This window comes from Fundulus heteroclitus, chromosome 8 (genome assembly GCF_011125445.2).
Source record: "Fundulus heteroclitus isolate FHET01 chromosome 8, MU-UCD_Fhet_4.1, whole genome shotgun sequence".
NCBI classification, from domain to species: Eukaryota; Metazoa; Chordata; class Actinopteri; order Cyprinodontiformes; family Fundulidae; genus Fundulus; species Fundulus heteroclitus.
The window spans coordinates 16,660,986-16,675,224 of NC_046368.1; the positions used below are offsets into that span (position 1 = coordinate 16,660,986).

At 35.8% G+C, this 14,239-nt stretch overlaps 1 protein-coding gene across 11 annotated transcripts in view; it reads left to right on the forward strand.

Annotated features, from left to right (window-relative positions):
- Positions 1–14,239, forward strand: part of znf618 (zinc finger protein 618) — a 63,436-nt gene that overhangs the window by 33,474 nt on the left and 15,723 nt on the right. For 9 of the 11 annotated variants that reach the window (XM_012874525.3, XM_036140216.1, XM_012874529.3 and 6 more), the window contains 7 exons: positions 4,900–4,989; positions 5,590–5,670; positions 7,938–8,027; positions 12,015–12,104; positions 12,263–12,283; positions 12,464–12,523; positions 13,918–13,995. In XM_012874525.3, coding sequence (XP_012729979.2) covers positions 4,900–4,989; positions 5,590–5,670; positions 7,938–8,027; positions 12,015–12,104; positions 12,263–12,283; positions 12,464–12,523; positions 13,918–13,995 — 510 coding nt within the window. The remainder of the gene's footprint in view (positions 1–4,899; positions 4,990–5,589; positions 5,671–7,937; positions 8,028–12,014; positions 12,105–12,262; positions 12,284–12,463; positions 12,524–13,917; positions 13,996–14,239) is intronic. The other 2 variants (XM_012874531.3, XM_021322569.2) reach the window with 2 other exon arrangements.

Here is a 14,239-nt window from a genome sequence, read left to right on the forward strand (position 1 = left end):
TTACCTCAGCGAAAAAAAAATAATTTGAGGGGGGGGGGGGTAGTTAGAATAGTGATTCATCTGGGTTCTGATTTATAAAGCAGACAAATTATTGTCTTGTCTCAAATCAGAACGGTTGCACAGATGAGTGGGTGAGCTGTTAAACCTGGCTTGGTCAAGAAAACAATATCAGTTTAAATACTTCCTGAAGCAGTAGACGAAGCAGGGTAAATGAAATCTGAACTCGACGCAGCCAGGAAAAATCAAAAACTAATTGCAGCTTGTTTGTTGAACCTGATCACCTATTCACATAAATCATCCAAGGCTCTTATCTGAAGATGATTATCATGTCCTCCTCAGCTCTAAACTTCATTATGACTGGCATAAGGCTTCACAGAGTCTTTAAAAGCTAGCGTGTAGCTTGAAACGTGGGCTGCAGCCGCTGACTGTCCACTCCAGCGTGTCTGTAAATTACTGTAATTTCATAAAATGAAATATGAATAGAAATCAGCATCAGCTGTAAATTAGTTCACCACTACAGTAAGAATAATAATAAAAAAGTACACCCATTTTCTAACACCATTGTTGGGCTGGAAAATTTAGATTTCATAACCTGAGAACTGATGTTGGATTTAGTCTCGTTCCAAACTTTTCAAAAAGTAGCTTAATAAAAAAGATTGGAGTTTAAAAAATAAAATAAAAAAATACTTTTACCCCAAACCTTGCACTCAAAAGTAAAATTCATAATTATATGCACTAGCCCTGAGATCTGGTCATACCCAAGATTTTGCAAAGCTGATGTTTTCTGTCATTGACCAGGTTTTCCATTATATATATTTTACAGCAGCAGTAAGTACGGTAATCAGTTAGGAATTGTTTGAGCATAGTGACAATTTTTCAACCTTTGTTGGCTTGCGCTCAATGAGGCAGATCGGCAGACTACACTTCATTCTATACACATTTCTCTGATTAAATCTATATCACCTTTAAAACATATGATCATTATTAAAAACCTTGACCCTTTACCTCACTGATGGCCGATTTCAGGAACTGAATCTCCAAATCACAGAACTCTCCCTGTCTTGGGTCACTATGGTACCCTTGGTGCAAAAGCATCAAATTTATATCACTTTGTAACAAAACAAATAGTCTTATTCTCAGCCTTTTATTTTTTTCCCATCAATTATATGGGAGAAAATGGCTTCCTTGCCAGAGAAATGAAATTGTACAAAATTGAATAGTTTACCTTGGTGGTATTTGCATTAAAAACAACAGACCACTTCTTGTATTCACATTTGCATGCTTGTCAGTTGTAGCCTTCATGTTTTTTATTTTTCTGTTTACTGAAGGGACTGAAACAAATCGTCAGCTACAAAGTACACTTGATCAGATTAGCTGCCGTTTCTCATGATGAAGTATTGATTCTGTGTTTGAGTGGGTGCAGAACAAAGGGAGATGACAATGTATCATGTCTATACATGAGTGTTTGGGCCTGCGGAATCACAAGCCTGCACAAATCTCTGTGCTTTTGGATGGTCGAAAATTAGAAAATGAAATAGGTTCCTTAATAAGCCTCTTTGGGTTGACATATAGTATGATTAGATTAGATTTTTCTGTAAAACTGTAGCATTAGTGTTTTGTTACATTTGATTTACAGCAAGCTGACAGTACAGAGAAACCCGTCCTGCGGGACCATGCTCCCATAACCAATTATCTTTGTTGTTTACCCTCTTATTGATTTTCTTTGAATTTGTCTTCACCTGTGCCTGGAGCCATCTGATCTGAGCTTTAATTAGGCCGACAAACCCAAGAAATCATCTAATTTGTGGGAAATACCGCTGTTTTATTCAGATAATTTGAGGCGTTAGTTCAGGACTCTAGTTATTTCAGTTTATCTATGTGCATATTCTCACTTTGGTTGTAAAATATTACATTTAAATAATAACAAAAGCTAATTTCCAAAGAGGCATAATGAAGACTTTTACTAGGCCTACAAATTCAGCCATAGTCAGATTATTTTTACCTACTGCTTTAATGCAGCTTTTGTAGAGATGCTTCAGCCAGAGATTGAAGTCAGACAATTTTCCTTTCATCGGCTGTGATCAATTATATAAAAGGCCTAAAACTGAAAACTCCAAAACTTAGAACACGCTCCTGTTTCAGTCCATAAAAAGCTTTAATATACTTTGAAGCCCTTTGTTTTGGGTTTATTAAAAGATCAGGTTTATGGACACAAGGAATGAGGATAATCTTGTAATCCTTTCATTTTCTGTCTGATTCAAAACTACTGCCTCTATCAAATAACTTGTAGCACTTTTTTTTCTTTTAGATTATAAAGTTTTTTCTAAAAAGAATAGGTCAGCACTTTGAATTGTCTTGTTACTGAAATGTGCTGTATTAATAAACTGGCCTTTCCTTGTCATACCTCAAAGAAAATGTGAAATTGGTACTGGTCAGGAAGATTTCATTCAACACTCAGTTTAGAGAAATCATTGAAGAAATGTAGATTGTTTTCTAATTGTTCAGAGACTTAAGTCAGATAGGTCTTGGTGGACCTGTTTCCAGTAGAAATATCAGTCTCATGTTTAATTTTAGAGTGAAGAGTAAACCTCCTCCTGTTAAAGAGATGTAGTTAGAACCATATTTGCTCTTGTTGCTGTGTGCTTTTCTATTTGCATCTGTTTGGACTGAATTAGCAAGGCACATTACAGAGATTTGTGCTTTTATTGTTTATGTTTTGATTACAACGTATAGAGCATTTATATATTAAAATAGTACCATTGAAATGCACTTTTGCCTGCATCTATCTATTTTTAGCTTTGGTTTTAGAGTATGGAAGAAAAACAGTCTCATTGGAATCTGCCTTCTTTTTAACACTGAATTTTAACACTGATTTTCTTAACACCGAATTTCAAACAATGATTTTTTTTTTTTTAGACATTGAATTCCTTACACTGAATTTTAATCTGGTAAAAATTCGCCAGCAAAAAATTCACCTGTGAAAAATTCAGCTGCAAAATATTCAGCTGCAAAAAAATTCAGCTGCAAAATATTCAGCTGCAAAAATTCTGACCTTAAGCAGCATCAATGAACCAGGGATCAGTCTTTCACTTATCTTGAAAAGATGCACAATCTGTTGATTAGGAAAATAAAAACCGTTTACATACACCAAAATTAATTTCACAAATGCTTTAAATCCAATGTTTTCATTAGCTCTTTAACGCTGATACCCTAACATATAAACTGGAAATAAAGTTACAGCTTCATTCTAAAGCTAACTTACATTTTAACGTGACAAGCTTGCATCAAGAGCTTTAAGGCTAAACATCAGATTGGTACAATTTCAAACTTCAAGTCAGTCTGAATGTTTTGATATCCAATTATAACATCAGTTCAACCCCGAACATTTAGCACTGCTATCTTTGTAACATTAACTGACCGGCAATCTAATCACAACGAGGCAACAGCTGATTTGACTCGGACCATTCATTAACCTACCTGCAGATCTGAAGGACTTCCCCTGGAGCCGCAGCACCAGAGCACTCCGGTAGCTCCGGGTGATGTAGTCAGGATCCAGCAGAGTGAACGTCGGACTTGCTTTGGCTTGAATGGGCATCGGCCTCCATGAATACCATTTTATCCATGTTGCTATTTATAAACTCTGTGCCAACTTTTCCACTGCGGAGGTTCAGCTCGGTACATTGGCATTGCAGAGCCGTCCGCACCAAATGCCGACACAAAACGGTTAGAAATTTTCCTCGTTTGTTATATAAGTCCACTTCTTCATGTCATGAATAGTTTGAGTATGTGGCACTGACCTGCCACTTCGATTGCTCTGCAATTTTTGGAAATTTTGCGACAGTTAACCATTACAGTCAAGCTAATGTTATTTTACTTAGGAAAGCGCTGAAACGGAAGTTTCCCGGCTGTTCTGTCACGTGACCAAATGAGCTGATTTCATTGGATAGAAGTCGCTCGACTCTATCAAGTGTTGATTGCTATGGCTTTAGTTCACCAAAAGTCAACACATTTGCAGGTGAATTTTTTGCAGGTAAATTTTTGCAGCTGAATATTTTGCAGCTGAATTTTTCACAGGTGAATTTTTTGCTGGCAAATTTTTACCAGATTAAAATTCAGTGTAAGGAATTCAATGTCCAAAAAAATTCAGCGTTTGAAATTCGGTGTTAAAAAATTCAATGTTTAAAATTCGGTGTTAAAAAATTCAATGTTTAAAATTCAGTGTTAAAAAAAGGCAGATTCCAATGAGACTGCCTTTTTTCCATATTAGAGCCCATCTGGCTTTTTATGACACCTTAAATTCTTTGAGGCCTATTGATTTTAGCACTAAAAGAGCAGTATTCTACATCACTCAGGTTCTAGCTTTCATATATAGCAATTTATATATCGTTCTTGCATGATAAAGGTACGTTGTGGAACTTTTTCTTTCACAATAAAATAAAATTCAGACATGTCATTCAGTTTTCATTTCATCATCAGATTCCTCTGTCTATATTATTTAATTTAAACTCTGTGATGCATGCCTTTTCTCCACTGAGAAAAGGCATGCATCAGTTTTAATGGTTCTGTCCAAGACTGATTTGTGAACTACTTGTGAAGAGAGACCAGAAATTCTTGGCTGAATTTCATCCTATGGTCAGTTTCTTTATAGAAATGTGTGCGTTGCACATTTATTGCCCTATTTAACATTCCTGTTTCCTCATATTTAAAGAGCAGGAACTATTGTTGTCAACTTATCGCAGCTATGTGGAGCTTGTTGCTTAATTGTCGAGTGACATAATACATCTTTCATTGTTTTTTAATTTCTCAAATGTAAACTGTAGAGCAACTGAAATGTTTTGTCTCCCTGAACCTAAGTAAATAAAATGGAAACTCTGCTTATCTTCCTCTGTTCATTCACAGGTAGCTTCCGTTACTCTTGTGACATCTGTGGCAAGAAGTATAAATACTACAGTTGTTTCCAGGAGCACCGTGATCTGCACGCAGTAGATGGTAACCAGGACTTTTTGATTTGAGTTATACCAAAATTATTTTATTGTTTTTGTCGTTGAAACCTAGTGGTTGAAGAATGAAGCTCCCCAATTTGGAGCTTTTTGTAACTTCCTATTCTTTTTTGTGCTTACTTTAAATTTAATCATGTTTGCCATAGGACCTCACTTAATATTTTCCCCAAATGTTTGCTTTCAAATTCCTTGGATTTCTTTTTATTGAAAAAGCCCCTGTTAATGAGTATAGTTTTCACAGCTTATTGTAGAACTGAAAAAAAAAAAAAACGATATTTGTCTCTTATTGGGAAGTTTACAGTGTTGCTTCAGTTGCTTCAGTGAAGAAAAGCAGCTAATTGAGGCATTGTGTATATTGTTGTATTCTTTAAGTTGCACTATAACGTTAACAATCAAGTGATTCACCAGGGAATCGTTTTATTATAAGGCCACTAAGTAAACAATGTTTTTTAACTAAAAGCTTTTATAAAGTTGAGTTGCAAGAATAATTTCCTGGAACCATGTTTTTAATGCAAGTATTTCTTAAGAATACTATCAACATCTGTCTTAATATCTTACTATTACATCTGTCTGTTCATGTCCCTCTCAGATCCATATGAACAGGTGGTACTACCTGTGGATGGCCTTAAAGAGGAGGAGTCTGTCGAACCCTATCAGAAAATTGGACCAAGTAAGACTGAACGCTGATGTTTGTTTAGATATGGTTCTCAAAATTGGCTTTCTTTTTGTCAAATGTTCTAAATGGTCCTGTAACAGATCATGTGCCAAACACTGTAAGCCCAAACGTCTTTTGCAATCACTGCAAAGCATGTGAACCCGTCCTACTCAAGCTTTTCACTTTGTTTATAATTTGTAAATATTCAATTTTTTGTGAAATGTTATCTTTGCATTCAGTGATTTATGGATCCCTTCTGCATTCAAAATTCTTTTTACGTGAAGTAATTTCAATTGTCAAAGGTTTCAGGTGCTCTTTGCTTGCAGTCTGTATTTGCCAACATGCTCCCAGCTGAATTGAATGATTGACTCTTTCATTGTGCAAAGAGACGTTGCAGAATCTTGCCTTGCTGTCTGAACAAGTGAAATGTGTATTGAGAGTTTAAACGCAGTACACAAAAGAATTTTGCCTGCATTGCTTTCCAGGCTAACCCTGCTAACATGTTATAGCTGATGTATTAGCAAACACAAACTCTAGTTCTGTCTGAGTATGAGTTTGTCAACACAAGACTTTCAGAACAGGGATTTACCAAAGCATAATGAGACAACTAAGTCTCATTTCATGTCAAATGTAGCTTGCCAAACCTTTCAGTATGTTATGCAAAATGAGTGGACTATCTAGACGGGGAGTGGTGACCGAGTGGTTAGAGAAAATCCTTAGTAAATTCAAAACTGCAAATCAGTACTTGTTTTTAAAAGAACCATTAATGCTAGAACCCACCAGTGTCCAATAGCGCCGAACCTGTTTGCACCTCAGTGACTCGAGTGAGACTTTAGCAGATGGCAGCTTTTGTCCCTTTAGGAACAGCATGCAATTTTCACAGCACTACTGTTTACCACTAATTTTGTTGTAGTGTTAAACTCTTCATTTTCCTCTTGGTGTGTCTCAATAAATTAAAATGCCATTGAATTGTTAATTTATTGCAGTAATTCAGTAATTTATTATATAAAGTTGATCTCCATTAATATATTATGGGGATGGGAACTTGGGCGTTTGCTTTGAGAGGCTAATGTTTGCCGGTTAGAAACTCAGTCTGTTACTCTGGATCCCTGAGTAAGAACCTTAGCTCCAGATTGCTCCCTGTTCTCCATTCAGTGTGGCAGCACACTGCTCTCTAAATCTAGCTTTACTCGCCGCATAGAACAGGCCATGAGTGCTAAGAGTGACACAACTGTGCTGTCCCGCCACCATGTCGCAGCGCAAGGTCGTGCACTTCCGAGTTTTTGTAACTTGGTGCAAACCGCACATGCAAGTTGAATTCAAAATGGGAGGATTGAAAGGAGCCCAGCTTTGTTAAATGCTGTGTTGTTACTGCTTATTCTGTCACTGAAAACTGCCTAAACAGATTATTGGCACACCTTCATGTATGAGTTTCTTGGCCTGGTTTATGGGTACAAACAAGGATTTTGACTTCTGTTTCCATCAGTTGCAGTGTAAATCATGTCTAAGACAACAACCCACATTATATAAAGCAATCAACTTTTATTTAGTAAAGCAAAGTATTTTTTAAACCTTTTTACTTAAAAAAAATCCTATAGGCTTTACAGAAAGGCTGTATTTTCCCATCTTCATGTCTTTTTGTATGCAATGGGCAAACATACCATCTTCTTCTACGTCTCTAACTCTCCGTTTATTTCTGTTCAACTGCCATAAACACACCAACTATTCTTCGTAATTGTTTACAGCACTGCGCGCGGCCATTTTGGGTGTGCGGTGTCAACTGTTTCTTCTCTTGTTCACTGCATTTGCACTGTTTATGTAGAGTACTGCTCCCCTGTGTTTCTGAAGAATACTGCACCTATGTCCGTGTCAAGTATAAACGTCTGCTGTGCTCCTAAGGGCTCGAGCTCAGTCTGCACAGACCTGTGCGACAGCCCAACCCACAAGAATAATGAAGATTTAAGAGAAGGATTAAATGCAGAGACAAATTTCCCTTCTGTGGGACTATAAAGGGAAATATTTATATAGATTAATTTTACTCAAAGTCCTGTAATCCAAGTGTTTATATTCAATTTCATGATTATTATTTCGAGTTAATAAGAACCCAACATTCTCAGGAAAATAAAATGTTGCATTGGATCAATAAAAAAAAAAAAATTTCTTGAGAGAAATTTTCTTTATCTCAGCCTCTTGTTTTGCACTTCTTCCTGATGACAGATGTGATCGTTTCATCGTCCATCGTGGTAATTAACAGTTTCTTTTGTGTGTATTTGCATCTCCAGAAACTGGAAGCTATATTTGTGAGTTCTGTGGAAAGCAGTACAAATACTTCAACCCGTACCAGGAACATGTTGCTCTTCATACACCATTGGGTGAGTCTGCTTACAGCTAGGGCTGGACGATATAGAAAAAAAGCTTATCGGTTAAAAAAAAAATGCATATTGATCGATATCGATAATTATTGAAAATATTTAAAACCATATTTTATGTGCAGCTCTGCCTGGATATTTTATGATATTGTTAAATGATTTAATTTGAATAAAGAACACAAACACAGAGTTCCAATTAAATCTTTATTTAACCAACTTTTTTAACCATAACAGAATTTTTTAAAAGAAAAATAACTTAAGAGACCTGAGTTATGTTATTAAATACTGACAAAGAATAAACTAAAGTGACCAGTAAAATGACCAAAATAAATATACCAATACCATTTTATCACAAAGAAGGGAGCCCGGTTTAGCTGCTATACCTGCTTTGTTTTGGAAGAAGATTTTTGAAGATTTTGGAAGAAGAAGAAGATTTTTCCGAAGATGACGTGGAGCTGCGCGGTGCTGACACAGCTCGCGCTGCTGCGGGTGTGAGCGGCTTACGTGATGAAACAACTTGGTTGCGTTACCAGACTTTGTTTTTACCGGTTCCTTGCAAGTTTTACAAATCACTGTGCTTTATTTCTGTCAGGCTGGCGAACTAGTAAAACCCCCTTTTGGGACCGTTTCTCCCACCTCTCCTTGCTGCGACATTTTCACGTGCTCTGTGTTGTGGTTTGAGAGAGCGGCACTTTGTGACGCCGTGCCTGGGTCCGCAATTACGATTGGTCGAGAGGAAGTAGTGACTGTAGCATCAACTAATATGATAGGCTAAAAGGAAGGAAGGAAACCCCCTTCGAAGTTTTATCGACCCTGTTTTTTCCTATCGCGCCACACGTCTATCGATCAATATATATTGTTATTGAATTATCTTCCAGCCCTAATTACAGCATAAAACTTTATGCAATAAACATTTTATGTAGTTGAACAAATTATGAATTATATTAAACTATTGTTTTTACAATGAAGATTTATTAAATATGCTTATAAAATTTTTAGGGCTGGGCAAGTTAACGCATTTATTTTGCGTTAATTCATTAGACTATTAATGGCGATATTTATTTTATTGCGCATTAACGCATGTTGCTCACATGCTTTCAGTCAGTGTCAGTCAGCACGCGCGCTGACTGCAGCGCGCTGTCTCGCGGCAGCACTCTGCTGCTCCCCCTCCCCTCTCGTACATGGCTCAGCGGCGCCAGCCAATCAGCACGCAGGCTCAGCCTGGCCCGCCCACTCAGCTCTCACACAAACTCAACACACAAACAGCTGAGAGAGACCGCAGCAGCGGAAAAACATGAACAGGGGAAGTAGCACCGTTTGGCTTTATTTTAATACCGTAAATGAAATCAAGCTGTATGTTTTGTAAAAAGCCGGTTCATTTCAGTGGAAACACAACAAATTTATCTAAGCATGTGAAAAAACATGAAAACGTCGAGCCACAGAAACGGAGAGAGGAGACGAAACTTCTGTCATTGCCCCGACAGACCCACAGACGTCTCTGACTGAGGCGTTTCAGTCCTCCATGGAACATACAGGTAGATCAGTGTTCATCTTCAGCAGCACTTCATGTTAACTTTCAAAGTAGATATTATCTATCATATGTTACTGGAGCCTACACAGAAAATGTAATTAAGACCTTGAAAGAACCCAGTACATATATTAAAAAGTGTTATTTAAGATAACATTAGCTAATCCTTTTTTTATCCCACGACGGGGAAATTTATAGGATTAAAGCAACAGGCAGGTGCACACAACACAGACAAAATCACATAAGGATTGAAATATAAAAGAGGTGGATTAGCGAAAAAACACTGAACATAACATTATTGTTATTATTATTATTATTATTATTATTTAATTGTAATAATAAAATAAAAACCACATAACCCAAAAGGTCAACAGTTTCATGATACATCAAGCTTAGGGACTGGCTAATATACAGCAGGTCAAAAAAGGCCATATTTTGGCTGCAGTGCTTGCTGTTCTCTTATGAAGAAAAGATCAACTAGTGCACTAAATTCAATAGATGGGTTGAAAATATCCAGTATAACATAAGATAAGTGCTACAAATGTTACAACACTTTTGTTCATATGGCAGCAGAACTTTAAAATAAAAGTGCTCTTTACACTACTTTTGAATTCATTCTTGGAGTTTGCGCATACAATGCGATTAATCACGATTAATCGGGCAAATTATGCGATTAATCGAGATTAAAGATTTTAATCATTGCCCAGCCCTAAAATTTTTATATGAAAAGAAAAATGTTGACATGTTGAGTTACAATGAAAAAAAACAAATAAGAAAAGTATGATAGTTTAGTGGTACCTCTTTGGGTTTCACGACAGCTTGAATTCCAGTTTTGACTTTGCTAATAAAAAACATTGTTATTTATTAATTAGGTTCCAGCTTAAAATATTTACAAAATACATTTTAGGCCTGAGTCTTTTCACTTTAATGTTTTTTTTTTTTTCAACAACACCTTTGTTATTGTAACTATTAGCTGGCCATGTGACTGAGTTCAAGTTTTCTTTGGAAAGGAAGAGAAGGAAACCAATTTAATCATCACCAAATCTGTTTCTAGAGCAACCAACAACATTTGTTTACAAGTACTTCCTCTGCAAATGCTAAGCTTTCCAGAATTTCCATACTTAGACATTTTTAATTGTGGAACATCAGTTAGATTTTTTTTATGTTCTGTTGTGTGCTCCTATTCATTGGCAATGGGTGATTGGTTAAAGGATTATGCCTTCCATTTTTTTCTCAGAAGTTAAATTTTCAATGTGTCAAAACAAATAAACGGTGAAATTGGAGGCTGACCTAAGCTCAAATCCAAAATGGCTTCCTTGAATTTAAGAATTTAGTGGGATTTCCATCTCCTCATAAATTTCACAAACACCTTTAATGTGTTAGCAAAGCCCATTGGTTTTTAGGCTTGGAGGTGGACATTTGTTACCTTGCCTTGATCCAAGTTCCAACGTATGAGATAAACAGAAGACCGTATAATTAATACCGTATAATTAATCACCAGCGCTGTTGTTCTCAAAATGTTTTCATATTTACTTTCTTTTGAGAGGGTTCTAATGCAACAAAGATCAGTGTACTTGAACTTTTATTTTTGATTGTTTGTGCTTCTTAGCTTACAGCCTCTTAGCCCCAGCTTTATACCAGCCCTCAGTACAGGGGGGAGGAACATAGCTTTTTCCAAATTACAAACGATTTAAATAATCATTATATCATTTATTACATTTTTCAGATAATTTGACATTTTGGTAGATTCAACACATATCTTTGTTTAAATGGAGTTTGTAATTGCTAAAGTAAACTTATTTAGATTTGAGTCAATTGTAAATTGATTCATGTTTTCCCTGCCAATAATACATACTTAAATTTCTTTTGAGTATCATTAAACTCAGACCACTCAGTCAGACACAGAATTTCTTGATTATTGATTCTTCTTTTACACTGGGGGTTTTCAGTGAAATGGCTTTACCAAAACATGCTTTATGATACATGTTGTTATGTGTAACAACATGTACCATAAGTTTTACATTGGTGTGTGTTTATATAGAAGACAGAGCATTGTTTCTGCTCTGTCTTCTTAACCCCCCAGTTGGTCAAGACAGATGACCTGAGACACACTGACCCTGGTTCTGGTTCTGCTGGAGGTTTTTCTTCCATGTAAAAGTGGAGTTTTCCTCTCCACTGTCACTTCATGCATGCTCGTTATGAGGGATTGCTGCAAAGCCATCGACAACGCAGACGGTTGTCCACTGTGGCTCTACGCCTTTTCAGGAGAAGCGAATGCTGCTTGTCAGGACTCGATGCAATCTGCTGGGGTTCCTTTGATAGGAAACTTTTTGACCAATAAGTCTTGATGATATGATTAAATTTGACTTTTTAAATTGCCTTGAGATGACATGTGTTTACATAAGTAAAATTGAAATGAAAATTTAATTGAATTATGTGAGCCTCTGATTCTTTTGTTTTAGGCTCATTTGATTTGAAGACATCACATGCACAAGAATTAGGTACTCTGGACATGAGCAAATTTAACCACAGCCAAGCTAGTAAAATAAAAAGTAAGTATCTCTTTATTTCTTGACATTTTGTTTATTGTTTTATGAATTTTATTGAATAATAACTTTATCATCTGAACTCAACTTAAATCAGACGTGTATTGTAGTGCAATTTGTGGATGGTGACTGAAAGATATTTTCTGAATCTTTCCAAATTATAGGTCTGAGCAAAGCATTGAGCAGTAAGTTTTGTTTTATTCTAATGTCACGCATAAAATATGAAGGGTACACAAATACACACAAAAAGGAATTCAGATTTAGCTAAGCTAATAGACTACCTATCATTAGAAAGAACATCATTGTCTTTAAAAAACGTTGGTATCATGGTATTCTTTTATTTATTTTTTCATTTTTTTGTCAAGGTGTGGCATGGAGGGACATGAAAATCAGAGATGCTGGAAAAGCCTTCATAACTGGGCAAAGTATATTTTCACTAGATTTTTTTTCTTTATATTAAAATAAAAACACAAATATAACTGGGCCACTCTCAATCAAGATTTTTCATCATATACAGTGCTTTAAGTGGACAAAAAAAGTGAAAACAAGACAAAAATAAGTCTGAAAGCACTTTATAGGATGAGTCCTAGTTCTGCATTACTGACTATTATTACATTTTATTAATTGTACTTTATTTGTTTTCTCATTTTATTCCTACCTAAAATCTGTTGTCTTTGATACTCTTCCTCCTTGATAGGTAAAACAGAGTTATCTTGTGTGGAATAATATGGACCATTGTTGATACAATTTTTATAAAAAAAAAAAAAAAAAAAAATTCAGGATTTTAAATTCTCCTCTTACTGGTTGCAACTTAAATATGGTTATTTTTTTGTAAATAAAGAGAAACACACTGACAAATCCTGTATTATTGTTCATTTACACGCGGGAGGCACCAGACAGCATTTGAGCAAAATAACCAAAATTTTGATAAAATTTTTGCTTGCATATTTGTTTTGTTAGAAATATGCCAATGTGCATTGCTGCCCAGTTTGCTTATAATTTATTATTTTTAAATTTGCTTCACATCTGACAAAATTATAGAGACAGTGACCTGGAGCTGAGTTTGAAATGGACTTCAATATTGATCATTTAAAAATTGCCGAACTCTGATGATACATGGAATCAGAACTCCCCTACTTGTAACATATTGTGCTGGGGTTATAAACAACTTTTACTGAATTTTACTTTAAAAGCATGCAGGAAAAAGAGTTACTGTGCTCTTGTAAGATGTATTTATGTAAATGGAAGCACATAAATAGACAGCTAATGCGCTTGCTAAATGTCAGTTGTGCATTCTGCCTAATATGTTACCAGAGTACACAAGGAAATTCTAAGATAATTGATAAAAATGCTAAATAAAAAGTCACACTCTTTTTTTCTTTTTTTGTTTTGTTAGCAAAAATTGACAATTTCTCAAATGGAAATACATTAATTTTTTTTTTTTTTTTTTTTTTTTGCTTTTCCCGACTTTCCACACCATCCCCCCACCTCCCAATCCATCTTTCTGCTAAGAAGCACTCAGCCTATTTAAAGCACGGCACACAGTCGCATCGTAGAAGTGGGTCAAAAAGATGAAACGAATAGGCAGAATTAAAGCCATATTTTAAATGTAATGTGACAATTTGAATCCTCATTCAGGCCTGTCAGTATGATTGATTTCAATGCTGCAGATTAAAGTGAAATCTACACCGCATGTCATTAATTTTTGCTTCAACCTAATAGTTATGGGTTTTCGTACCCTGAATTGAAGATATTTTGCCCCCTCCCCTCCTTTTTTATGAGTATTTCACTTACTGTTTCTCCTGTTTTTCCCTTATAGACAGCCCATTTAGACGGAAATTAGAGAGCGCTATTCAGACCAGTTTGGTTGATACAAACAGTTCGCAGAACTCAAGTGGTAAGCACTTAGTCTCTTGTCTTGTGCATTTGTTGCTGTATGTGGAAATGTATTATTTCTACTCAAAGTGGGAGAGGTATTTTTATGTACTGCTAAGCAGATATTTGTTGCTGTCTGCTTCTCGTGCTCTCAGCAGATATTGTTTTTGCTACTCATTGCTGGCCTGAAAATTGAAATGGAGGCGGTGTATAGAGGTTTGAGTGACCTACCTTGCATCATTTGTTACTATATAAAACTCAATTCT